The following is a 26,146-nucleotide window of genomic DNA, read 5'->3' on the forward strand; positions in this document are numbered from 1 at the left end:
TTGCACTGCCCCACACCGAGGCTAAGGCAGTGGTGTCCAAAGTGTAGCCCCGGGGACTCATTTAGTGGTAGTATATTTTTACATTTTAATAACATGTTTTTTTTTATATTTATTGGTATATCTTAAAAAAAAAGCACATTTTAAATTCACATCCTTCAGTACATCAGTATGTGGCCCTCAGTGTAAAGTTCAGACACCCTTGGTCTCATGTTAGCTTATTTAGCTATAATTGAGGGTCAGTATATCAGCAACCTTTCCATGCATGATGCAGTGCAGCTGTTAGCTCCATCTGTATACTTCAGTCATTGACTTTATTATAAGGCAGACATTTTGTTTCTGATCTAAATTGTGTGGGTATCATCAACCAGCAGCTTCAATTCCATTTTCTTCTCAGTCATATTTCGAGACCCGTGGGTTGACAGCGAAGGAGGTGTTGGATATTTCAGGATAATTCTTTTATTAGCTTCATCTCTCCCTGCAGTATTTTCATCCACTTCTCTTTCAGTCTCAATAGTGTGTGTATATTCCCCAAGCTCGCTGGTGGTGATGTGTGTGAATCTGTTACAGATTGAAGCAACTCAATGATGCAGCGGTGAATTAACTGTACAAGAGTCGGCTTGACTGCACCAGCTTCAAAGAACGACCACTAAAGGAAACAGAACAAGGTAAGAATCTTGTTAAAGCTACAGTGTACCAACCGAATCTGCTACTTTTGGGGGGTTGAATGTTGAGTTGGGGCAACAGCTGCAAAGCGGGCAAGTTTTCTGGCCCGAGGCTAAGCTCCCCTGATGGTTTTGTGCTTCAAGGCTGGGAACAGACCCCCAGGAAGATGCACAAGTTGAAGTCGTTTGGACAACCTGAACAGCGACTTACAGCTGCACTTTTCTCCTTTCCATGCAGCTCAAATATCAAGAGGGGGTTTGGGAAGTGATGAAACATTTGGAATTGGACAAGAACCAATACATTTTCTCTGATAGCAGCTGCACCGGCACACATGGGGTGGACTTGAAGAAACATTAACGCTACAGACTCCTGTTTCACTTTCTAATGAGTTTGTAACCAAAGCTTACTACAGTGAAGGATTTGCCGTGGTACCCTTCTGCTGAGTTATAGCGCCCTATGAAAGCCAGAGTTTTTGCAGATTTTTACATCATCGCAATGGGCACATAAATTGTCCTCTTGGGTATTTGATTGAAATGTTTTTTTTTCCCCAAATTCAGCTTATTAATAATTGAGTTATGGCCAAAATGTGTTTTGTGAGGTCACAGCGACCTTGACTACCAATCTAATCACTTCTTACATGGCTCTGTGCGGTTGCCAGATGCAATAAAACTGCCCGAGATTTTGCTTTTACAAGAAAGTGGGTGGCTGGATGAAGAAAATAAAAAGTCTTGTCAGGCGGGATGAAAATTAAAAATAGCTATACATCTTCCAATCAAAAAACTAACGAGTGATCGTCCATCAGTATTGGCATTTGACATAATCGTCCTTGACGTGGAAATGTGTATTAAGCTGACAGAAAGCAGGAGTGTTGGGTGTCAACGGGGGTTGGGGGGGGTGTAAACACAGGCTCACACGGTCCTGCAGTGGCCTCAGAACACACTTGATCCAGAGCCACCTGTCTGACAAGTGACACACACACACAATCACGACAGCTGCCAACAGGCCGACCTCCAGCCAACACACTGTTTGTTGTTGCAAATGACTGAAACACGTGCAGAAAAAAGTGCTACACAAAAAGAGCTACTTGTTTTGATTCAAGAACCCAAGAATTGTTTTGACACTTTTATTGAACAAATGATACATGTCACTATGTGTGTGTGTAGTTACAGATACGGTGTTACTGGTTGGGTGAAGATGGAGAAGGGGCAGCAGCAGGGGGCAGGGTCGGATCCTCAGGCGGCTGCACCTCCACCTGTGTCAGGAAAAAGGGTGATTTATTTCATTTTATTTAATATAATATCTTAGCTTCAATTTATAGGTATGTTTATAGTTTCCACTTAAACACACAGCATCAGCATCCTTCAGAGGGGTTGTTTCAGTTTATGGCTCCTCTACTGATTGTGAGAGTGATGCTCTGGGACAAAAAGGACACGACATGATCGCACACAGTATACCGGGTGATAATATGACGTCCTTCGAAACCATAAAACGGAGAGCAGCGGCTCTGCATGCTAATCCAACGCGTGTAGGAACTCCACCAAGAGCTGATCCAGATATCATTCACTTTTGACACACGTCCAAGTCCAGTCCATACGTTTGTCTTTAACAAAGTGCAGTTTCAATTCCCCAAATAGCAGTGGCACTGTGAAAAGGAAATGTAGGCCACGTAGCATCGTATGTCATCATCTGCCAAATCAAGTGTGCCTATTAATGAGTAGGTCCCCCCCCCACTCCCCCCTTTCACACAGTCAGTGATGCACAGTGAATGCCAGAAAGGCTGCAGCAGAATATATTTTGCCTAGATGGCTCCATCCAAAATTAACTCAGCCTAGTTTGAATTGCAAGAATTTATGCATCTTTGGTGCTTCAGTCAGAATGTGTCGCGATGCACTTCGTGGAGAGTCTGGAGAGATTTAAAAATAGTGCTTTGGATCCTTGGTGTGTTTGATGTTGACTTCAGAAAGGAGCAGTTTGTCCTTCATGAGAAGGATGAGAGTCGCTCAGTTTTTTGCCAGATACATAAAACCAAAGGCCATAAAAATAACGACGTTAAGACCTAACCTCTGGCTACCTTGTGAAATCTGGAGTGATGGGGGCTTCCAGGGCGAGGGGCTGGCTGGATTTAGAACAAGCGGTAATTTGGATGAGCATCCAGCATGGAGACCCGAGCGACGCCTCGCCAGTAACGGCATTGCCTGAGCTGGCAGACTCGCTTTACCTTTGATGTTTTCTCTGTTGGACGAGTGTGTGAAACAGTGATGTTTGTTCTCACCAGTTTCTCTGCCCGCTGCCTCAGTTTCCTCCAGACTGTGTGGTGGGCCTGCAGGGAGGAGACAACGTGACTAACAGGCACATGTAGATGCAATTCTGACACACGTGACAGTTGAATAGCACAAGGGTGTTCTACCCATTCTACTTCAAATGAAGTGTTTGTTTCCTCTTTTCACATTACTTTGCAGAATGAAAGAAACATACTCCTTTACCTGCAGCTGCACAGGCAGTGAGAGGCCCTGTGCTCGGCGGTGCAGGCCCCAAGGCCCTGAGCCCAAATTGTGGAGAGCTGTCACCTCATACTGGGAGCACAGACCTGTTCTGGCCACCAGGGGGCCCCCACTCAATACGACATGGTCCCCGCATCTAAGGAACAGGAATGCAGAGGTAACATATTAGGCTGATGACTGACATTTTGGGTTGAGTGTGTCTGGCCCTGCTATTCTTTGGGTAAGGATAATTAGCCTTCTATTTGCCAATATACACTGGGAAGAAAAAGTATGTGAACCCTTTGGAATTCCTTTAATGTCTGCGTAAATTGGTGATAAAATGTAGTCTGATCATTTAAATCAGCCTTAAAGGGCCATTCTTAAAGGGCCACCCTTAAAGGGCCAGCCAGAGCTAGCCTTAAAGCTCCAGCCTTAAGGGGCCAGCCTTAAAGAGATCAGTCTATAATAAACAGTCTGCTTAAACTAATACCACACAAACAACTATGTCAACATTCACAGACCTCTGATTTAATCATGGGTTGATCAGGTCACCCAGATGCAACTTTCCCCTTTATCATTCCGATAACTCAGTGGTAAGATGCCTAAATCTATAACAAAAGTTATCCATTCATTTGTAGCGGCTTATGTAGAAAAAAGGCAGCTGTTTTGATGGTTTTGCTTCACCTTTTGAAATCTACTATGGAAATGAAAACAAATCTTAGTGTCTGTCTATGCTATGTTTTTTTTAACTTGTCAATAGCATATATGACATATGAAGCAAACTGTAGTGTTTCCTGCTGCAAATTAGGGTCAACAGTGTGTTTTACCCCCTGAAGCCTGGTACACACTAATCTACTCACAGGACAATTTAAAAAAATCCTGGCTACGTGAATAATGAACAACACAATGACCGCTGTTGATACTTATCCTCTGGTGTGCATACAATGTTACCTATAAAGCATCACGGTCCCTTTGGGATTCTGCGCTGCCTTCTGCTGCACCTCTTCCTGTTTGTACCTGAGACACAGAGAGAAGAGGTGACTTTGGAGAGATACAGCCTATGTGAAATGTGAAAGGAGGTATAGTCGACAATGGACAGTGTCTACCTGCTGTGTAAGAAGACTTCCTGTGCCACAGAGGGGAAGACCTCCAAAGGCTCCCAAGCCAGATCCTGCATGATGAGCTGCTGGGCCCCTTTCGTCAGAGACTGCAGTGACTCCTGGAGCATTCATGACAGCCACAAGTATATGAGCTCCCAATGAAAGCAAATGGTTTAATTTGAGCATCAAACCTCAGAGGGAGTCCAGGAGTCCAGATGGGGGTCCAGCACCACATCACAAAGGAAAGCCCCGGAAGTGACTGGAGAGAGTTATTCATTTATCAGTGACTTCTGCTACGTCGACAAAGTTCGTTGCTGAACCCTAAAACCAGAAAGAAGCATCTACCTGGCACCTCTGGTGTGCTGAGCAACTGCACAGAGAACTCGTCCTTAAATGCCGTTTCTAGCACCTGACCAAGGAGGGCAGTGCAGGACCGCCAATAAGCCTATGAAGGACAACAAAGGTACGCAAATGACAAAAAATGATATTTACCTTTGGGATGCTACAAATCAGTGTAGTCAGAAATCTCACAAATTCATCATGGCCATCTTTTTCAAGGATGGAATGATTATGCAACATCATTATGGTAATAAGACGTCAAGACCATGCTGGGTGTATGTAAACATCCTATGTATTGTGTTCACAAGTTACCTCGTTGACCAAAGTGGGGTCGCTGTCTTTAAACGTGAGCAGCGTGAGAGTGCAGGAGTGAGTAAGCGGCTGATGGAGAGGCCACAGCTCTCCATCCACCAGGGCCAAAACGGAGTTGGTCACATGATACTCTGTCAAATCTGCAGAAGGCAGTTTGCTTAATGCATTTAAAAGAAAACTGTTTTCAGGACAAGCTGAGCAGAATTAAAACTGGTTCTTTTCACTCACGCCTGGCGCAACTCAGCGGCGTGGACATCCCTCGGTTCATGACGAGCAGAGTACCATCCAACCCTTGGCCCTGCATGGACACCTCAATCTTCTCCACACGGGGGTACAGACCTTGCTGCCTGGCCTGCTCTCTGGAGAACACTGCATTGCGATGGCTGAGGGCCTCTGCTGTTGACAGACGTGCAGCCGCTGCGGTCGACGTCAAGCCTGGGTAGATGGGAAGAAACATTTCTTGTTTATGTTAGGTTAAAAAACGGATTCATCTAGCTGTATCCTCCATTTCCTTACTTTATATACATATATATATATATATGCTTAGGTCACAACCATTCTTTCAAAGAAAGCATGTTTTTAGATTTCGACTGAGTAAATAAGCAAGGGAGTAAACATTTTTGTAGGCTGAGTTGCATGTAGTTGCCATTGGGTCCCTGTTGTGGACACTCACAACCGTAATAATTTACACAACCTTGTTTCACATAGTATCTATCCATCCACTTTATATGCCGCTTGTCCTCATTAGGTCACGGGGGTGTTCTGGAGCCTATCCTAACTGACTTTGGGCAAGAGGCGGGGTATTCCCTGGACACCAGCCAATCACAGGGCAACTATATCACGCTCAAATTCATACCTATGGCCAATTTAGAGTCGCTAATTAACCCAACATGTGGAATGTGGGAAGAAACCGCAGTACCTAGAGAAAACTCACTCCACGCATGTATTACTAAACGGAGATTCGAACCCACATCTTCTAGAGCACTTGTGTGGCCAACATGCTGACCACTAGCATTTAGCGTTTAGCTAACCATTGCTTTACATTTCGCTGGGCACAAGTTAGCATTTCGCAGTAGCGATGTGGACGGCATTTCATCTTATGCTAACTTGTTAGCTTTTCGTCGCTAACAATTAACTACTTACGGCGTTGGAGAACCTGACACGCAGCTCTAATCACCATCATGACGAATTGTTCGATGACAGCATAAATACAGGTAAGCTAACGCCACAATGTCAATAACAGATGCCTAAAATTGAAGGACGCCATGCCCGTTTCTCTGCACCCCTGCTTTAGGTCCGGTGAGGAACTAAAGTCAGACGCTTGAGTTCCGTGTGTCCGCGGAAGGAGGCCTCAGTTCCAATTCTGCCCAGTGAGTGTCACTGTTTGCATTGACTCCCATTGTTATGTAAAAAAAAAAACAAACATCGACTGTCTTTTCACTTAAAAAATCAGGGCGTCAACCAACTTTTGCGTAATACATTGCCACGTTACGAGTTCACATTTAAAACGCTTCTTACCTTATCTCTCCCTCCCTGCCAGACCTTGATGAACTGTTGCGGTGGTGCACATTGGACTGAATCCAAAAAGGTATGATCTTGGCCCTTATGTCTCATGTGCCCTCCAGTTTCATTCTCTAATGGACATTAATGGCAGTAGAATGGAATGCTGGAATCAAATACTGGACTTAACGGGTCCAAAATGCTTATGGAAAAAAAAGCAGAGCCAAGACATCAGCTGCAGGAACAAAACATCATAAATCAACTATGGAAGCCCTATCTTCATCATCACTGTGAAACACTTGACATCCTGGGGTGGAAGGTCAGTGTTTCCTAGTAGATCATATTCAGAAGGCGAAAAATATGTAGACATATCAAAGAACAGACAATCATCCACATATTGATGTTCACAAATAACTTTTTTGGATTACCCACATAGACAGTAAACAATCATGACACACTGGTGCTTAACGATTTATTTTTCTTGTTGAAAATAAGTGTTGATGAGACTGAACCACTAACTGATGCAACTGTCACTATAATGTTCAGCATACAAGGCATTGGTATCGATTTGTAAAGTGTAAAGTGTCTGCACATTTCAACAATGATTGACTAACGTCGTCTCTTTGGGTGAGATCGTACTCCAGGTCGGCGTGAGAGTACGACTTCATGCACACATCATCCACATTTGGGATAGTCTGAATGAATCTCCCCAAAAGGCGCATTTTTTTGTTGTTGTTGTTGTAGACATTCGTTCATCTATGCATTCATTCATAGTTAGGCAGGCCGGCTGCTGGGCCGACTTCTGGTGTGACACCTTCACAGTGGTGCTGCTTGACATCCGTGTAGAAACCTGGTGTTTGGTCTTGGCGCTGTCAAGAAGTCACAAGAGTGCAAAAGGACAACACTGGGCGATACGTTTACGGCCATCTTTTTTTTTTTTTTGGCTTCCCAAATCGATGTAGCGCTCTTATCCTCTGTGTTGATGGCTTTTGTTTGGCACAGTTCTGCCCGTGGAAACCCCCTGAAATTGGCTGTGGTACCAGGAGGGGCTTGATGGATGGGGGACTTCCAAAGAAAATCCACCCTGTGTCGAAGGAATTTTTACGTTACCCTTATTTGTCTGCTTTGCTGGATGCTTTCCTACGTTTCCCAGCATGCCTTGATTTTCTAACCTTTTAAGTCGTCCCATCCATAAGCCCTCTGCCGATATAGACTGCTACTGCACGCTACAGGCGGGGCAGCACACCTCTCTGCGGTCCGGCAGTGGGCAAAAGTCCATCTGCCGTACGATCTCGGTGAACAGCTCATCCACCATGGTCTTGCTCTTGGCAGAGGTCTCCATGAAGGGGCAGCCCCAGTCCTCCGCCAGTGCTTGGCCCTCGCTGGGGGACACCTCCCTCTCATCCTCCAGATCCACCTTGTTTCCCACCAGCACCACCGGCACCTGCTGGTACCTGGAAATAAAAGAGGAAGCCATATGTGAAATCTGCTGCCTTCTCCCCCCCCCCCCCCGGTGGGTGTATTTTGCTGCAGGAACCTCCTGATGCCGCTGTGGGAAACTCGAAATGTGTTGGCCTACATATCGTCAGACGCTCAAACCACAAGAACGACTCACAGTGGAGCAAGAGGGAAGAAATAAACGCAGCGATGCTTAAGCTTCCCTGGAGGCCACCGAGCCTAATATCATTAGAGAACTGTCATGACAAAGAATACCTCTTGGAATACTTCCTGTGCTTAGCATGCATGCAGGCTGCACGTCTTACAGCCAACAATAGTAGCTGAGAATCATCGCTGTCATGCGACATGCATACCACATTTTCCAAGCATGTGAATCCTCCTCCTCCTCCTCCTTGGGCCGTCGATACAAGGAGATCAAGCCGGAGGGAGGTTGGTGAATAATTGAATAAAGCTAATGCAGATGTAATACATTCCAAGAAACCATGTTTAACAGTAAAAAGACAGTCAGATGGTTGTCAATGACCGTGGGGTCCACTGTTAATCCACCACTTGCTGCTGGGGTTCGGAAAAAGACAAACAGAAGGAAACCTGACAAAGGAGGGAGCGAGCTTCCAAAAGAAGAAAGAGTGGCGTGGACCTGCTTGACGTGTCCTGAGTGTGTTTGGAAAGCAAGACTCGAGAGGGTGTGAACACGGAGAACACCGCACGGGCAAATGCAATATGACAGCCTCGCAGGAGAAACTATATATATCTACAAAGACACAGGGAGCGCCCGCTTGCATGTTCTCTCCTCGCTATGGACTTGGAGAGGCTGGAAGCACAACACCGCCTGGCTGAGCTGGGAAAGTCTAACGTAGGATCCTCATGGGCAGTACATGGCGCCTTTGTCCAGCTAGCTCCACAGTAAAACCTGAAATCAGAGTAGTGGAGTACTATAAATGCATAGGAGTAGTTAGAAGTACCAGTAAGAATAGTATCATTCTCAGCATCGGAAATCATGTCCAAATTCGTCCAATATAAAACATTTTTCATAAAAAGGATCAAAAGAAGTCAAGTACAGTGGAAATCGCTAAAGTTGGTCCCACTAATGTTGAAGAACTCAAGTACCAGTTGCCTGTTATCAGTTGAGGCCTAGCTGAAACTCAACTCTAAACTCCCGATGTCGCTTCCTGTCCGTCACTCAGCTCCTCTAGTATCTTATCGATGTCTAGGTGTATAACTGTTAGTAGTCCAAATATATTCCCATTTAAGAAAATTGTCTAAAACTGGCCTAAACTAAGCATTTGCAACCATAAAAATGCCCATACTAACCAAAACACAAATATAAGGCATTCAGAAGTCGCACCTAAGACACATTGTGATATGTACTATTCCTCACTGGTCACTAGGTGTCAGTAAGGTTACATTGATAAGACATTAGGGTGATCATGTGACTCCCAAAATGTACTATACGGGCTAATACAAAGTGTAAAGGTGACTATAGGGGTGTTATTTAATGTCTACAAGGCTCTAAAAATGTATTTAGAAGGCTGTAAGGTTGAATGTATATTCCATTTATAAATTCATTCATTCATTTTCTACCCCTTTTCGCACGAGGGTCGCGGGGGGTGCTGGAGCCTATCCCAGCTGTCTTCGGGCGAGAGGCGGGGTACACCCTGGACTGGTCGCCAGCCAATCACAGGGCACATATAGACAAACAACCATTCACACTCACATTCATATCTATGGACAATTTGGAGTCGCCAATTAACCTAGCATGTTTTTGGAATGTGGGAGGAAACCGGAGTACCCGGAGAAAACCCACGCATGCACGGGGAGAACATGCAAACTCCACACAGAGATGGCCGAGGGTGGAATTGAACCCTGGTCTCCTAGCTGTGAGGTCTGCGTGCTAACCACTTGTCCGCCGTGCCGGAATATCATTTATACCTGCGATAAAAAAGGGATTTTGGACGACAGCAATGTGTCCACTTGTACAAAGTGACTAAGCTAATCAATATGCCATCACTGAAATGCTTTCCTTTCAAAGGCTTCATTTGTTTTTGAGGGAGAGCATACCAATGTTCATATTAGTTTTTTATGTGACTATAAAAGCTGCAAGAATGCTGCATCCCCCCCCCCCCTTCTGAGGGATGTTGGAGCAGAGAAGAGAGAAGCAGTGTTTAAAAGTTGCAAAAGAATACAAAAGTTGGACAATTTCCTTGTACCCTCAAGGCACAGCCACCTTATTAAGGATACCTGCTGTGCTAAAAAGCGTTTTCACATGCACACGTAAAATGGGGGGGTGGGGGGGTTGGTTGGGAGGCAGCATCCAACATGAAGGCCTTCAACCCTGCAGCCAGCCAGCACGCTGCATCTGCTCTTAATTAGAAGCTGCAGCGTGAGCTCGCTGCTGGGCCGCATAGGAAAAACACAATAGAAGAAGCTCCAGAGCCGTGTGTGATGTCTCCGAGGGCAAAGCTCGGCAAAGCTTCTCTGTGCTGCTGAGCCAATCAACACGATGCGTCATAAACACACCCAAATTCGGGCAGATGTTCCTCACCACACTCGACTTACTAGAATGAGTTAACCGGTTAGCCGTCTAAGTGTCCACTAACATGCTGCTCTGGCTTCAAAGCCCGAGGTCCTGAAGCCCCCTGAGATGAAGTTTTGGTCTCCACCCTGCCCCCCCCCCTGGCTATTAGACACAGCATCAGTGCGGCGTGAAAAGGCCGCTTTGAAGTCGCTTCCCCTTGAGAAGCGTTCACCCTCCCATTGCACGCAAGGAGATGATGAGATTGTGTGTTAGCATGCTAGCACATACGGACCACAACAACGTGGAAGAAGAAGAAGGAGGAGGTTTGCAGCGCACATTCTTTCCCACATAAGAGCTCTCCATTCCACTTTACACGGCTCCCTAATGGACGCCTGATGTCTTCTTGGCTTCCGACCCAACTCCGTTCCATTATGTTCCGCTGAGTGGCTTCATGCAACTTCGCTGCATGTTGCTGCTGCCGGCTCAGCACAAATACTCAGCAGGGAGCACGATCTCCTCAAACGCTGACGACAACCTGGAGGCGGGGGGCTTGTTAAACGTCTTTTGTGGGCCGTTAGTCAACGGCAAAACACATCTGGTGGATGGATTTTTTTGGTAGACGGCAGAATTCACGCTTCCTTTTATCACAGTCCTCGACCATCACACTACCACCACCATATTTTACTGTTGGTATGATGTTCTTTTTGGTATGATGTTCTGTTTTGGTATGGTGGAGTCATGAACACTGACCTTAACTAAGGCAAGTGAGGCCTGCAGTTCTTTCAATGTTGCTGTGGGGTCTTTTGTGACCTCTTGGATGAGTCGTCACTGCGCTCTTGGGAGTCTTTGTTGTAGGCTGGCCACTCCTGGGCTCTTCCACTATTCCATGTTGTCGCCATTTGTGGATAATGGCTCTCACTGTGGTTTGCTGGAGTCCAAAAGAGTGACCACAAACGCATCAGGCGGAAGGCTTGTGTGCGTGTCAGCTTTGTTCTCTTTTGGTGATTTGCTAGCACAGAATTTGACAACCACTGATACAGTGCATCCGGAAAGTATTCACAGCGCTTCACTTTTTCTACATTTTGTCATGTTACAGCCTCATTCCAAATTGTATTAAATTAATCTCTTACCTCAAAATTCTACACAAAATACTCCATTATGACAATGTGAAAAAAGGTTTTTTTGACATGTTTTGAATTTATTAAAAATAGAAAACAAAAAATCACATTTACATAAGTATTCACAGCCTTTGCCATGAAGCTCAAAATTGAGCTCAGGTGCATCTTTTTTCCACTGATCATCCTTGAGATCTTTCTACAGCTTAATTGGAGTCCACCTGCAGTAAATTCAGTTGATTAGACATGATTTGGAAATATAATAACTGTCTATATAAGGTCCCACAGTTGACTGTGCATGTCAGAGCACAAACACCAAGCATGAAGTCCAAAGAACTGTCTGTAGACCTGCGAGACAGGATTGTCTTGAGGCACAAATCTGGGGAAGGATACAGAAAAATTTCTGCTGCTTTGAAGGTCCCAATGAGCACAGTGGCCTCCATTATTCGTAAACGGAAGACGTTTGGAACCACCAGGACTCTTCCTAGACCTGGCCGGCCTTCTAAACTGAGCGATCGGGGAAGAAGGGCCTTAGTCAGGGAGGTGACCAAGGCCCCGATGGTCACTCTGTCAGAGCTCCAGCGTTCCTCTGTGGAGAGAGGAGAGCCTTCCAGAAGGACAACCATCTCTGCAGCAATCCACCAATCAGGCCTGTATGGTAGAGTGGCCAGACGAAAGCCACTCCTTAGTAAAAGGAACATGGCAGCCCGTCTGGAATTTGCCAAAAAGCACCTGAATGACTCTCAGACCATGAGAAACAAAATTCTCTGGTCTGATGAGACAAAGATTGAACTCTTTGGTGTGAATGCCAGGCGCCATGTTTGGAGGAAACCAGGCACTGCTCATCACCAGGCCAATACCATCCCTACAGTGAAGCATGGTGGTGGCAGCATCATGCTGTGGGGATGCTTTTCAGCAGCAGGAACTGGCAGACTAGTCAGGATAGAAGGAAAAATGAATGCAGCAATATATAGAGATATCCTGGATGAAAACCTGCTCCAGAGCGCTCTTGACCTCAGTAGACTGGTCATGTACCTTGACCATATAGACAGTAGACATTAGCACACAGCCAAGATCTCAAAAGATTGGCTTCAGAACCACTCCATGAATGTCCTGGAGTGGCCCAGCCAGAGTCCAGACTTGAATCCGATCGAACATCTCTGGAGAGATCTGAAAATGGCTGTGCACAGACGTCTCCCATCCAACCTGATGGAGCTTGAGACTTATTGCAAAGAAGAATGGGCAAAACTGCCTAAAGATAGGTGTGCTAAACTTGTGGGATCATATTCAAAAAGACTTGAGGCTGTAATTGCTGCCAAAGGTGGATCAACAAAGTATTAAGCAAAGGCTGTGAATACTTATGTAAATGTGATTTTTTCGTTTTCTATTTTTAATAAATTCAAAACATGTCAAAAAAAACCTTTTTTCACATTGTCATAATGGAGTATTTTGTGTAGAATTTTGAGGTAAGAGATTAATTTAATTCAGTTTGGAATGAGGCTGTAACATGACAAAATGTAGAAAAAGTGAAGCGCTGTGAATACTTTCCGGATGCACTGTATAAAGGATCTTTGACATTCTGGTGTTATGTTTCTAAAAACATCAGAGCGATCCTGTCTTAAAGAGGATCACTTTTGCAGAAGTGTTCCTGTCTTATAGAGGATCTTTGTTTTGTTGTTGATGCTGAAAAACTGTACATACAATATATAGAAGATCTTTGACTAGCATTTTTTCAGTACATCTTGAAAAACGGCAGAATAGATCTTTGACTAATGTTTTGTTTTAGGTAGTAGCTGCTTTAAAAGGCACATTGCTTCTGTCATATAGAGGATCTTTGACTAGCATTTTTATCTTCTAGGTGTAATATCTAAAAAGACTTTGCATCTCATTAATAACCATGTTGTGTCAAGAATTTGCCAAAGACCAATTTAAAAAATAGAGAGAGGAAAATGACCCCCAGGCCGGACTTTGGATACGTTTGGTCGAGCGCGTAGCTCTTTTGCCATGTTTAGCCAAATCCTGCATGTTGTGTCTAAACAGACAGATGTTGTTATTATATAAGCGTGCTTCTCATACGCAAGAAAAAGCCACTTCAGAGGCAGAGCGGTGTGAAATAAAAGCATCAAGTATTTATGGGCCACACATCCAGCATCCGCTGCCCGCATCTCCTCCCTTCCGCTTTGCTATTATTCATTTGCAGCGCCGTCCCCTGGCGATGACGTCCGACTTACGTCCACACTTAAAATACTTACCATGTAGAGGAGAGGATCGGGATTCTTGTTGAATGTTATTTTAAAAATGTGCTGAGGGCCAATTAAAAAAAATTAGCTGTTGCCCACAAGTGGCCCCAGGACCGCGCTTTTTTACCTTTTGGTAGGTACGATCTTTTTTTGGTATTATGAAACATCTATACTACCAACATCCTTGACCCACATTTTTACAGTAGGTCCTTAAAACCAGCAGAGTCCTCCTGTCATATAGAGGATCTTTGATCTTTGATCTTTGACATATTGTGGATCTTTGACTAGCGTTTCTGCAGCGGGTCCTTCAAAAATACTGCTCTTGGTATATAGAGGATCTTTGATGAGCATTTTTGCAGTACATCCGCAAAAGCAGCAGTGTTACTATCATATAGAGGATCTTTGACCATCATTTTTACATGAGGTCCTTGTGATATTGTGGATCTCTGACTTGCGTTTCTGCAGCGGGTCCTTCAAAAATACCGCTCTTGGTGTATAGAGGATATTTGATGAGCATTTTTGCAATACATCCTCAAAAGACAGCAGCGTTCCTATCATATAGAGGATCTTTGACCAGCATTTTTACATGAGGTCCTTGTGATGTTGTGGATCTCTGACTAGCGTTTCTGCAGCAGGTCCTTCAAAAATACCGCTCTTGGTGTATAGAGGATCTTTGGTGAGCATTTTTGCAGTACATCCACAAAAGCAGCAGCGTTCCTATCATATAGAGGATCTTTGACCAGCATTTTTGCATGAGGTCCTTGTGATGTTGTGGATCTTTGACTAGTGTTTCTGCAGCGGGTCCTTCAAAAATACCGCTCTTGGTGTATAGAGGATGGTGAGCATTTTTGCAGTACATTCGCAAAAGCAGCAGTGTTACTATCATAGAGGATCTTTGACCAGCATTTTTGCATGAGGTCCTTGTGGTGTTGTGGATCTTTGACTAGCGTTTCTGTAGCGGGTCCTTCAAAAATACCGGTCTTGGTGTATAGAGGATCTTTGGTGAGCATTTTTGCCTTACATCCTCAAAAGCAGCAGTGTTCCTATCATAGAGGATCTTTGACCAGCATTTTTGTATGAGGTCCTTGTGGTGTTGTGGATCTTTGACTAGCGTTTCTGCAGCGGGTCCTTTAAAAATACCGGTCTTGGTGTATAGAGGATCTTTGTTGAGCATTTTTGCAGTACATCCGCAAAAGCAGCAGTGTTACTATTGTATAGAGGATCTTTGACTAGCGTAAACACATTGCTTCCATGAAGCTTCTATAAGCATTTTGCAATGATATGATATCCAAAAGGAAAAATTATGAAGGCAGAAAAAGTGTGAAGAATTGAGTTGATGCGCTCTGCTCCTGCATCCACACCTGGACATGAACCTCCCAGGTCATAACAGGCCTCCGTCACATAAAACCACTTTTTTTACTCTCCCAATCCAGCAGAGAGGTGCCCAAATAGATCAACCCCCACCCCCCAGCTGTGGGATGATCTCAGTGGATTTGTTGAGTAATGGCCCGGAGTGATCAGATGCACATCCCGAGTTAGTCATCTGTGAGCGTATCAGCCGGGAGGGGTTCTGCGGGTTCCTCTTGTGGAGAACATATGATGTGCTGCTTCTCACAATGGCTACATGCCATGTCATACGTGTAAAAACGGAACGGATCCTGTAGTGCAATAGATGTATAATGACGTCATGTAATAGGGTGGGATACTGGCAGTGTCTCACCTCTTGACCCTGATGATCTGGTCTCTCATGGGCTTGATGTCCTGGAAGCTCTGCTGGTTGACCAGACTGTAGACCAGGATGAAGCCCTGGCCGTTCCTGATGTAAAGGTCCCGCATGGAGGCGAACTGTTCGGTGCCGGCGGTGTCCAGGATCTCCAGCACCGACGGGGACGAGTCCACCTCGATCTCCTTCCGGTAGAAATCTTCAATGGTGGGGTCGTACTTCTCGATGAACGTCCCGGTGACGAACTGCACCGTCAGGGCCGACTTGCCCACCCCGCCGCTGCCGAGCACCACCACCTTGTACTCCCGCATCGTGCCCCGCGTTCACATCCGGCACATCCCCGCCGTCGTGCGCTCACGCCACGGCCACGACACGCGTACTGCGGCGCAGGCGGAGACGATGTTGCGTTCAGGCTCCTAATGAGATGTTCCCACGCTATCCAGACGGAACCCCCGTCTTCCATCCATAATGCAGTAGGCAGACACAAGACTGCACGGCTTCTTCGTGTGCTAAAAGGACATTTCCCCCTCTGCTCGACGCGGAGCAGCGCAGATTTTAGGGCTAAGGGTTCGTCCTTATGAAGACAAAAAGTGTAGGGAATCCACGCCTCTGGATTCGGTGCATCCACCGGACGTTTCCGGCCGTATGAGGGACGATTAATGCCACTGAGCAAAGATAGCATCAATGTCGGATCCCTACTAGCATAATTACATTATCGGCTGTATTCTTCATATACTCGTATGTGTTAATTAGCACTATTGGCATTATTGTTGCTCAAATGTAATTATTGAGCATATTGGTATTTTTGCAATTTATTTTGACACATTATTTGTATATTCCTACTGCGTTAAATCACATCGATACCAACATTGGCAGTATCCCCTATCTTTTGTCTGAAGTGTCTTTCGGCTGGTAACTTTTGTATGGCGGTGAGATGATAAAGAGATGGCCAACAAAAAAATAACTCTTTACTTTTCTTTATTTCTTTCTTTCAATAGATTTTACACTGTCTCGCTGGAACCAAAGAACAAACAATTGACTAAATAAACATAATATAGCACAAAATCTATTCAAAAGAATACATTTTTCATAAATGATGACACTATCAGATGAATGTGTGTGTGTGTTTGTCCTGTTTGGTTGTGGAGGCTCACAGCAACACACAATCACAGTACGTCACATTTATCCCGTCTGGCGCCCCCTGCTGGCGATAGCTTCGAATTACAAGTCCTGACGTCTGTGGGTCACCGAATGTTCCTCATCTCGCCCCCTTTGGCCTCCATTGACTTCGAATGGCTTTAGTAAGTAAAGTTCTTATTTGAAATACAAATCAGGGAGCTGGAGAAGACGACACACGTCTCTTGTACCACTAACAAATTTAAGGCAATGTGTTTGGATACGCCGAGTCTGCTCAGAAATGTCTTTTTTTGTTTAGTTTTTTTTTACCATCAGTCCATGGTGACGCCTGAAAAACACGTCGAGGGCACAGACGTGTCCCACAACAAATATTGACTTAGAAGAAAAGCATGATGCTCCTTTTGGTTGCTGGAGGGTTCCGCAAACATAAAACCATAACAGGAAATTATAAGTGCAATCCTTGAATAAAAGTAACAAACATTTGGAAATGATTTTGTTCTTATATATTTCTATATTCATACAGTCTGTGATATTGATTGAATGTGACAGCACGATAGGGGCTGTGAAAATATTAGTGAAGAATAACAAATGTTAATATCTTCTTTACAATCTAACGTGTGTACAGTGCTCTAGCAAAAAAAAAGTCTTTTACAAAAATACCAAACTTTAGTAACTGCAACATTTGGTTGCCACGGCAACAACTTATATTATTATGAAATACTAGCATACTAGAGTGAAAAGTACATCTTTTTTTGTGTGTTCCTAATATCACATCTATACAATACATTTTTTTTCTATCTCCCAGCAACGCAACACGGCTATCTTTCCGACGAGAAGGCCATAAAGGTCCAGTAGCTTTCTATTCAAGGATGGACTTTTGAAGCCCCCGAAAAGCGTGGCGGCGCATGTGCGGCTTGTCACATGACCGCCAACCATGCACAATAAGTTACATTCATTTCAAAAGTTGTTTACAACATAGAAGTTAACCTCAAGAGGAACAAAATGAATTACAACAAAATAGAACTTTTAAAGCCCCACCCCCCATACCCCACCCAGATCACAAATATTACACACACACACACATCACAATGCAGAGAATGAAACCCATCAGGTTTGATTGTGGATTGTCGATGGTAAATGTCAAGCACCATGAAATTACATCTCATGTGGGACAAAATATTTAAAATAATAATACATTTCTAGTAGTAGTTCATATATTAGGTTTTTTTAATATTTAAAATATATTCAAAAATACAAGTATTTTTTCAAATATTTTTAACAGTTTAAAAAATATTTGAAAAGAAATACAAGTATTTGTATTGAATATTTTAAATATTTTGGGGGGGATTAAAAAAAAAAAGAAATTCCATCTCGGGAGGGGAAACACATTTAAAATATACAGAAAAAATACAACTGAAAATCACACATTTCATACATACATTTTTTGAATATTTTATATATTTTAAATGTTTTTGAAAATATTTAAAATATAGAAGAAAATACAAGTATTTTTTAGACCATTTAAAATATTTCTTTGGAATTGGATTTTTAATGAAATTACATCCCTTGTGGGAAAAAATATTTAAAATATATAGATAAAAATGCAACAAAAAAATAATACATATATTTCATATGTACATTTCTAGAATATTCTATCTATATTCTGTCTATATGTTAAATATTTATTTAAATCGTGTATATATGAATATATATATATATATAGTGTGTGTGTGTGTATATATATATATATATAGTGTGTATATATAATATTGAAAAATATAATTTTTTGAATATTTAAAAGAATATTTCAAAACAAAGTTTTGAAAATGTAGAAATTTAAAAAAATGAACTGAAAGTAATACATTTTATACATACATTTCTAGAATATGTAATGTTTTTATATATTTTAAATATTTTTAAATATTTAAAATATATATAAAAATACCAGTATTTTCTTTTAGAATATTTTAAATATTTTGGGGGATTGAAAAAAAATAAAAAATGAAATTACATATCTTTCGAGGGAAAAAAACATAGAAAATATACATGACAAAGGCAATCAAAAATAGTAAATTTTTTGAATATTTTATATATTTTAAATATTTTTTAAATATTTAAAATATATTTTAAAAATACACGTTTTTTTAACAATATTTAAAATATTTGGGGCTTAAAAAAAGTTATGATTTATGGGAGGAGTTTCAAACATACATAAAAAAAGCAAACCAAAACAGCACGAGTCTCTAACCAGAGGTCTGAAAAGAAAGAGACACTTCCATCCATTACACGCTTTACAATACATAGTTTTTTTTCCCATTCCTATTTCTCCTGTAAAGTACTGGTAAAAATGACGGTCGGTGGTGAAAGTCTGCAGACATTCTACAAAGCTCCTTCCAGAAAGACACTTGTGATGTCCATGGACAGTTGGTAGAGAAAAAAAAACAATTTTTTTGTTGTTGTTTTTTTCCATCAGTGGTTGGCATTACGGCCTGCATGTGTGCGGGATGCTGTTGGTAGGTGAGCATGTTTAGGCACTTCTACGGGTTTCTAGGATGAAACAGGCGGGTGTCAGACGCAGGTAGCCCTCCGAGTCCGAGTTCAAGTCGTCGGGCGTTGCCAAATGCACCAAATGTTTTTCTTTAGCACTTGAAAGCTTCATCATCGCCGACCTAGCAACCAATCGCGTCCTTGTCTGCCGGCAGACGGTCCTCAGATACACACACACATACACACACATACACATGGCTTGGTATGTCTGGGACTAACCCCACCCCCCCCCCCCCCGATAAGCCCTTGGCACTGACCCCAGCCTCCAATGTCTGTGTGATAGCTGGTCCTCAGCGGAGAAGCGGACGCTGTGTTGTGTTCTTCCAAGCAGCTTTGGGAAACGGCAAGAACAATCTCCATATCTTCTCCAGGTGGCCACTTTGGCAAAATGCTCGGAGGTCCGTTCTGCTCTGTTTAGGCATCTTCCATGCTCACGTCCATGAGACAAAAGCACTCGAGGCCATCGAGAGAGAGAGCGAGCGTGTGTGTGTGCGTGACGTCTTTGTTCTCCACTTGGTAGAATGCACTGTACGCATCGTGTAGTGCAATCAAACGTCCATTTGATACAAACCGAGGACCAAAAGTGTGCAGAAATGTGTCAAATAAATATGAAAAAGGGTTTCAACGACCACTGTGGTGTTTCTGTTGTGTGAACAACTACACAATAGCAATACTTTGGACTTTTTCCTAGAAATACATACGCTATACTGTATATGTGTGTTTGTGTGTGTGTGTGTGTGTGTGAGATAAGCTGTGTTACAATCTTAGCATGCAGGTTGCTGGACCTCTAATGGAGAGGTAAGGTAGTATTTACATGGTAGAGTATTTGCAGCTCCTTCACACACCCGTCCCTTCGGGTAGCTTACTTCAGGATGATCTGCAGGGGAGACACACAAAAAGAGTGAGGAAGCGATACCACCCGGCATCCTCCATTCCGTCATCTCTGATGGGTTTTTTTTCCCTGCGAAAATGTGGATAGAGAGAGTGCAGCCGCGGGATGGGGGATGGGGGTGGGGTGGCGGATGCATGATGCTTATTAGTGGACAAAAGCCAGCCGCGTGAGGTCACATGACACAAGGTGACCACGGGGGTGAGATGCTGAGGTGAGGTCTGCCTGGCCTGTATCCACCCATCACTTCTAGTCTCATCCAGGCCTTTTTCTGACGAGTGGACTATTAAGAGTTTTTTCTTTGTGTGCCCAACGTTTTTATTATACACACCAATGTACATCGCGGTTACTTGGTTCTACATGGGGAATTCTCATTGAAGTAGCATTCCTTATTTATCAATGAAATGTTTTTGTAGTTAAGACCATAAAAAACCTGTTTAGGAACCTCTAAATATGAGTTTTAACATTATTAGAGCCCTCTATAACACCCCTATAGTCACCTTTACAATTATACCACCCAATAGAGTACATACAATGAGCCATATCAGACATAAATAATTAGAGATTATTTTGCCTGTCGTGAGATAATTCAAACCTGCAATAAAAGCCTGTTGTTCCGGTGATCAAGTCTGGTGCTTGTGTGTCTCACCAAACATTACAGTAACATCAGTGACACTGAGTGACCAGCGTGGAATACTACACAGCGTACGTCACATGTGTCTTTTGAAAGCCTTGTGTTTGTATTTTAGTTAATTTAGCCAATTGTATGCTTGGAAATGCCTCATGAAGGCAAAACATTTAAATAAAAAAACATTTTATGTACTCTAAGTCTTGTATCCGCTTATTTTGTCTACCATATTAATTATCTACACATGTAAAGGTGACTATAGGGGTGTTATTTCATGTCTACTGGACTCTAATAATGTTGTGAAAACACATTTAGGAGGTTGCTCCAACTAGAAAAATGTTTGTTTCCATGCAATACCACATCCTGACAGACGAGGGTGCTGCATCTTAATTTGTGACCCATCCAGCACCATTCAAGCTGGGGGGGGGGGCATGGTGACACAATGCTTGAGGTTGAGATATGGCTTCCACTCTCGAAAGGATGAAATAACCTCTCCTGCTTTGTGCTCTATCCCATATCAGACATGTGTCCATGACCATGGGCCTTTATATGTGTTTGAATGTCCTGTTTGTGCAGTAGATGGCGCTGCAGACTCAAGTATCTAAGCCAGGTGGCAACAGGTAGCTGTCAGGTGTGTATTTGAATGCTGTTGTTGTTATTTTTGGAATGAAGAAACCATGGGACTACAGGTACAACATTAGTTGCCATCACTTCACTGTGCTATGCAGGCTATCATAGCTACATATGCACCATCTCATAAGACCCATCACTACCATTTCTGATGTTGTGATGGACACAGAGAGGTATTAATTGAAGAGTATATTCATTATAGGAACATATGACTGAATTAGGCTAAGTTGTTTACGTTACATGAGCGGGGATGTTGTGACGGGTTAGTGTATCTTAGCAATAGCTAAAAATAATTGTTAATTCAATGTTGCCAGGGAAACTGTATCCCTGGCTGGCAGGGAGGGGCCGGCGGTCAGAGGGACAGACGGAGGCAGACGGCAGAGAGCTGACGTCACCGCTTCTCCTTGTCCCATATGCATCTTTAAAGAGCGACACCGCCTCCTGCTGTGGGTTCTGCATGGCAATTACAGGAAGTGCGGGCGCATGGCCGCCATGTGACACGGTCAAATGGGGAGTTTCCCTTCAGAGTACACAGCCTGGGAAGGCGCTTCCAAAGGCTTTGCTTCACAAACATGACTCTCTTGACCAAATAAGTCACAAGAGGTTTTAGTCAGCCCAATGTATTTTTTAATTTTCCAAATACTGTATGTCAATTTTGCAATATCGGTTGATATCAATATCAGATTTTTTTCCCCGATCATGAAAACCTATATGTAAAAAATCTGTTCATTCCACCACAGGAGATATGTCATGTTATACATATCGGTATCTGAAATTGAGAGTTGAACAATATCGGCATATCGGTTTTCAGCAAAAAAGTCAATATCGGACATCCCTAGAAAACACCTTCTCAAATGGTGATCTAGAACTGTACTCTATGTGGTGGCAACTGCAGGGCGACCTACGGGTATACGCCGTGGTTTTCTATGACCCAGCCTTTCCAGTTCCAGGCTTTTTGTAGCATTTTCACGCAAGATTGCTCAGTACATGTCTGTGTCCAGAAGGCAGCTATCACTGACTGACTGCCAGCTGCTGTGCATTCATTGTGCTGAAATTTCCAGGTTTAAAACGGTCCACACATGCACGCCATCCAGCCTTGGCTCCTGCTGACACACAGCAACAGGAGAGGCGGTGATCAGAGGCCATTTTTAGACACCTCGTGTGATCATCTTTCCTGTCTGTCTCACCCTCACAAGTGTAGCCTATAGCCATTTTCCTACATACAACAAGGACATGATGAAGTGAAATTAAAGCCCTGGGTGCTCCGAGTCTACATGCATGTGCTGCAAAGTGTGGATTTGTTTGCCCAACACAAGCACAGACGACGTAGAAACGTGAAAAAAACAGAACATGCAAAACAGAACCAGAAAGTGGCGCGACACAACACAAGTATTCTGTTGCAAATGGGGGAGCTCTGAAGAAGTGCTGGATGAGATCACCTCCAAGGGGCACAAATTCTCAGGAAACCCGATAGGCCACCCAGAAGGACCCCCGTCGCCCCTCTATTCGCAGGCCTTAGTGCCGTGCAGGTGGAAAGGAGGGATGGGGCGGGGTCTCCGCCGCAGGTTACAGCGACTTCTTCAGAGCTCCAGGGACTGATGAAAGAAAGCTTTAAAAGGAGCAAACCTGATTGGCTGGTGCTGTTGCTGCGTAGGGGACACTTGTGGCGGGAGTTGTTGCTGCAGAGACAGTAGCAGGCGTAGCACTGTACATCATTGGGACTTGGTTTGGAGGGTGAGAAAGGGGGGGGGTGGCAGCAATGGACACGTAGGTGGTGCGGTATGGCAACCATGGCAACAGGCGTGGCATGTGCATGTCGGCGCGTGTTGTTTGTGGGTGTTGTTGCAGATGGTGGCGGGTTTTACAGAGCGCCAGCAAGCCATCGTTAGGATCACACCGGCGGATGGCATGCAACCATTCACAACGCAAAGCAAGGAAGGAGGAAGAAAAGATGACGGGAGGAAAAAAAAAGAGGAGAGAAGCAGATTACAATCACAAGTTAGGACATTTTGACAGAAAATCAGTTTGCTGCTTCCCCAAAGAGTTTGAATGTTTTTTCCCAAGTCTTTACTCCTCTAAGACCTACTGACTGGTTGACTGGGGCTTTGAGAAAGCCAAGTGAATGTAATGATTGCTCTGATCAACAGCACACAGCAAACAACGTCTAGCTTCATACACAGGCCACACTTTGGTGTTTAGGACATTGAATACGTGTTGGGTGCCATCTTGGTTGGTCTTGAGCTTGATGAGCTTTCACCCTCATGAAACATCATCACCAGTTCTTCTACGTGTCATGGTGTATGTGTGTGTCAGAGAGCAAAAGAGCAAAAAAGGGAGGGTCAGGACCTACCAAGACTGCTAGAAGGCGTCATGCACAAGACTGACCCTGTTGTGTTCATGCAGAAAGAGAAAAAGGAGGGGGGAGCACATGGGTTAATTGAGAGGGGGGTGAGCCACAAGGTTAGACAAGTTACAGCATTGATGGATGCAAGCAGGGAAGTCCCCCTTGACCAGATGTATTAGCTAGGCCTCGCACTTTACTAAGCTACGTTCGTCACTTATTGGATTATTTTTAATGAGGCAATATGTTTGCATATATTTTTTGTAGCATTGCTAAATTCATCCTCATCTGTCTGGGAGGAAAGCATGCTTTTTATCCAAACAGGCAAGTGATGTGTTTTACAGACATGCAGTTCCCCTAACCAAAATATGACATGAAACTTGATATAGTCCTGTGGGACAAACCCCACCCATCTGGCATTTAAAGGTAAACACGATGGCAGATGAGTGTGGCTGCATGCTAATGTATTAGCCACAGTTTAGCCCATCTGAAAGAGGGTGGTGTTTGAAAGACACAACCAAACTTCTAAAGTTTAGGGCTGGTCCTCTAAATATTTGAGATGATGATACTATCATATACAGTGGTACCTCGCTTTTTGATACTAATCCGTTTCAAACAGTCGAAAACCGAATTTTACCAAAAACAAATACATGTTTCCCATATGGAATGGATATCGCTTAACCTTTATTGAAGACTCTCGTTGGCAAAGACTGCAAAGAGCAGCGAAGGATGAGGTTTTGCGATGACGTCTTTTTTTCTTCGTGTTTTTTTCTTGAAAAAAAGCATTTATTTCAAAGTTTTATTAAATTAACAGTAAAAAACAAAAATACTTAAGAACCCCCCCCCGACTTGTTCCAAGAAGTGGTGAAAAAGTCGCATCGCATTCATGATGAGTTCATGCAAGTGGCATGAAGATTATGTGTGCCAGACATTTTGAACATTTACACATTTTCATTGTTCACTGGTACACAGTTGTACTCCTGCAGTGTGTATTAATACCGTGACAAGGCTGCGTCATCAATGCGTGGGATTCGTTTGGGCACTCGAGTCCGTGGAATGTTAGGCTGTACAATAACTGAGACATACTATTGGCGGTAATTTGTGTCAAAACCGAATCCTATGACAAGCAGGGTGTATGAAAGCTGAGGTACCACTGTATTTATTAACTTTCAAGGGAAAACAGACATACACTACATGGAATAAAGTCTCGGGACACGCAAAACCCATGAATTGATCATTACCCATCAATCTTAAACCATGTTACCAAAACACCATTATGACTATTTATGCTGCTAACTGTTCCACAAGAACATTGTGAGCCTGTAGGCCCACTTGTCCAACACCAGTGACAAATGTTCTTTTTGGTAGATGGACACACTCCAAATTCTTGTGGCCCAAAAGTCAGTTTTTTTTCTTGTGTCACCTTCTGTGGGTGTCACGGCCACGTGTCCCAATACTTTTGACCATATAATGTAACTGGTCATGGTGGGTTGCTTCAGCAGTGTGCCTCCTACCTGTGGGAAAGAAAGCTGGCTGCTGGAGCTGAGCGCTGGTCAGTGCCTGCTGGTAATGCAAGACACTGGGGTTGAACAGGGAGCTCGCACCGTTGCTCTTCTCCAATGCCGGTCTCTTTGGTAGCGGCTGAAGGACGCTGTGAGGAAACGCCTGCTCAGCGAAAACACATGCACACAAAAGAGAAGCACAGTGGATTTACACTTGTGCAAGTCACACCCATACAGTATTTGGACATCTACTATTTGACTATGCTCAGCACAAAAAAGTCCAAAATGAAGAATGACAAACTACATCCTAGCAAAACACTGGAATTATGCTACAATTACATTTCAAAAATGTATAATACAGTCTGGCAGTTGCCAATGTAAACTATGAAACTTCAAAGTGCATTACAGCATTTCACAAAAGCAAAAGAGCCAACTTAAACTTTGTGAGTGGCTACAGTACAATTAAAGAAGCTACATGCAAAGCAAAAGGTGAAAGGTCAAAGTACCAGGTCTACAGTTGCCTCGAGGGGTCGCTTCATTGCTTTGGCAGTCGACTGAGTCTTTAATTAGCAGGCAGCGAGCACATGATGGCAGTGGGCCAATGGGATTCAAGCGTATTAACATACAGGTAACAGCAAGCAGAGGTGCATCATGGGGGACAGCATTGCATTGTGGATAGGTGAGAAGGAAAAAAACAAAAATAATCTGAATGCAAGTATACCACATACAAAACAATAGGCATGCACATAAACAAAAACCTCTTTTGTTTACATTACATTTGCTACTTTTGGAATTAGTAATTTAAAAAAAGCATCTACATTAAAGTTAAACAAGCGTGACTTGTATGTCATAACTACTGGGCAGTAGCAAAGGCTGACTACAACTTTTAACACCAACAAAATGCATCAGGATAAACAGCGATAAAAATTGTGTGTGAGGTGGTGGTTTGTTCAAGTCATCCTGCAGCAGGTACGTGACTGTGTGGTCAGGTTCAATAACTCAATGTGGAGCGCTGTTTATTCTCCAA

General features: G+C 43.5%; 3 protein-coding genes and 1 long non-coding RNA gene across 12 annotated transcripts in view; 1 reads left to right on the forward strand and 3 right to left on the reverse strand.

Moving 5' to 3' along the window:
* Positions 1-1,766: 1,766 nt before the first annotated feature.
* mrpl39 (mitochondrial ribosomal protein L39) lies at positions 1,767-6,248 on the reverse strand. The gene is made up of 10 exons (XM_058052652.2): positions 6,038-6,248; positions 5,123-5,329; positions 4,895-5,034; positions 4,589-4,688; positions 4,435-4,502; positions 4,250-4,362; positions 4,095-4,160; positions 3,147-3,300; positions 2,936-2,983; positions 1,767-1,915 (listed from the first exon to the last, which is right to left on the reverse strand). Exons 1-10 carry the CDS (start codon positions 6,075-6,077, stop codon positions 1,841-1,843), a joined length of 1,011 nt encoding a protein of 336 aa, XP_057908635.2. The 5' UTR covers positions 6,078-6,248; the 3' UTR covers positions 1,767-1,840.
* On the forward strand, positions 5,347-8,882 carry LOC131104943 (uncharacterized). Its single transcript, XR_013629912.1, has 3 exons — positions 5,347-6,264; positions 6,435-6,482; positions 7,727-8,882. It is a non-coding gene; the product is annotated as an uncharacterized LOC131104943 (long non-coding RNA).
* LOC131104941 (ras-related protein Rap-2a-like) lies at positions 6,822-16,113 on the reverse strand. The gene is made up of 3 exons (XM_058052655.2): positions 15,443-16,113; positions 7,567-7,848; positions 6,822-7,478 (listed from the first exon to the last, which is right to left on the reverse strand). The coding sequence occupies exons 1-2, from the start codon at positions 15,754-15,756 to the stop codon at positions 7,611-7,613; spliced, it is 552 nt and encodes a 183-aa protein (XP_057908638.1). The 5' UTR covers positions 15,757-16,113; the 3' UTR covers positions 6,822-7,478; positions 7,567-7,610.
* A 1,512-nt stretch (positions 16,114-17,625) lies between these two features.
* mbnl2 (muscleblind-like splicing regulator 2) overlaps positions 17,626-26,146 on the reverse strand; it is a 38,446-nt gene continuing 29,925 nt past the window's right edge. For 3 of the 9 annotated variants that reach the window (XM_058052646.2, XM_078796915.1, XM_078796913.1), the window contains exons 6-9: positions 25,626-25,679; positions 25,132-25,282; positions 23,627-23,662; positions 17,626-20,006 (exon numbers count right to left, since the gene is read on the reverse strand). In XM_058052646.2, coding sequence (XP_057908629.2) covers positions 19,894-20,006; positions 23,627-23,662; positions 25,132-25,282; positions 25,626-25,679 — 354 coding nt within the window. In that variant the 3' untranslated portion in view covers positions 17,626-19,893. Of the gene's footprint in view, positions 20,007-22,902; positions 22,998-23,626; positions 23,663-25,131; positions 25,283-25,625; positions 25,680-26,146 lie in introns of all 9 variants that reach the window. The other 6 variants (XM_078796916.1, XM_078796914.1, XM_078796919.1 and 3 more) reach the window with 6 other exon arrangements.

This window comes from Doryrhamphus excisus, linkage group LG15 (genome assembly GCF_037039965.1).
Source record: "Doryrhamphus excisus strain RoL-2023G ecotype Guam linkage group LG15, RoL_Dexc_Guam_v1.1, whole genome shotgun sequence".
Taxonomy (NCBI): Eukaryota; Metazoa; Chordata; class Actinopteri; order Syngnathiformes; family Syngnathidae; genus Doryrhamphus; species Doryrhamphus excisus.

Excerpts from the sequence above, each read along its gene's own strand:
- mrpl39 (XM_058052652.2), bottom strand. The coding sequence starts at position 6,077 with ATGATGGTGATTAGAGCTGCGTGTCAGGTTCTCCAACGCC. Across the intron at positions 4,689-4,894 it reads ACCCCACTTTGGTCAACGAG|GCTTATTGGCGGTCCTGCAC; the intron begins GTAACTTGTGAA and ends TGTCCTTCATAG. Across the intron at positions 4,161-4,249 it reads GAAGTCTTCTTACACAGCAG|GTACAAACAGGAAGAGGTGC; the intron begins GTAGACACTGTC and ends TCTGTGTCTCAG.
- LOC131104941 (XM_058052655.2), bottom strand. The coding sequence starts at position 15,756 with ATGCGGGAGTACAAGGTGGTGGTGCTCGGCAGCGGCGGGGTGGGCAAG. Across the intron at positions 7,849-15,442 it reads CAGATCATCAGGGTCAAGAG|GTACCAGCAGGTGCCGGTGG; the intron begins GTGAGACACTGC and ends TTTTATTTCCAG.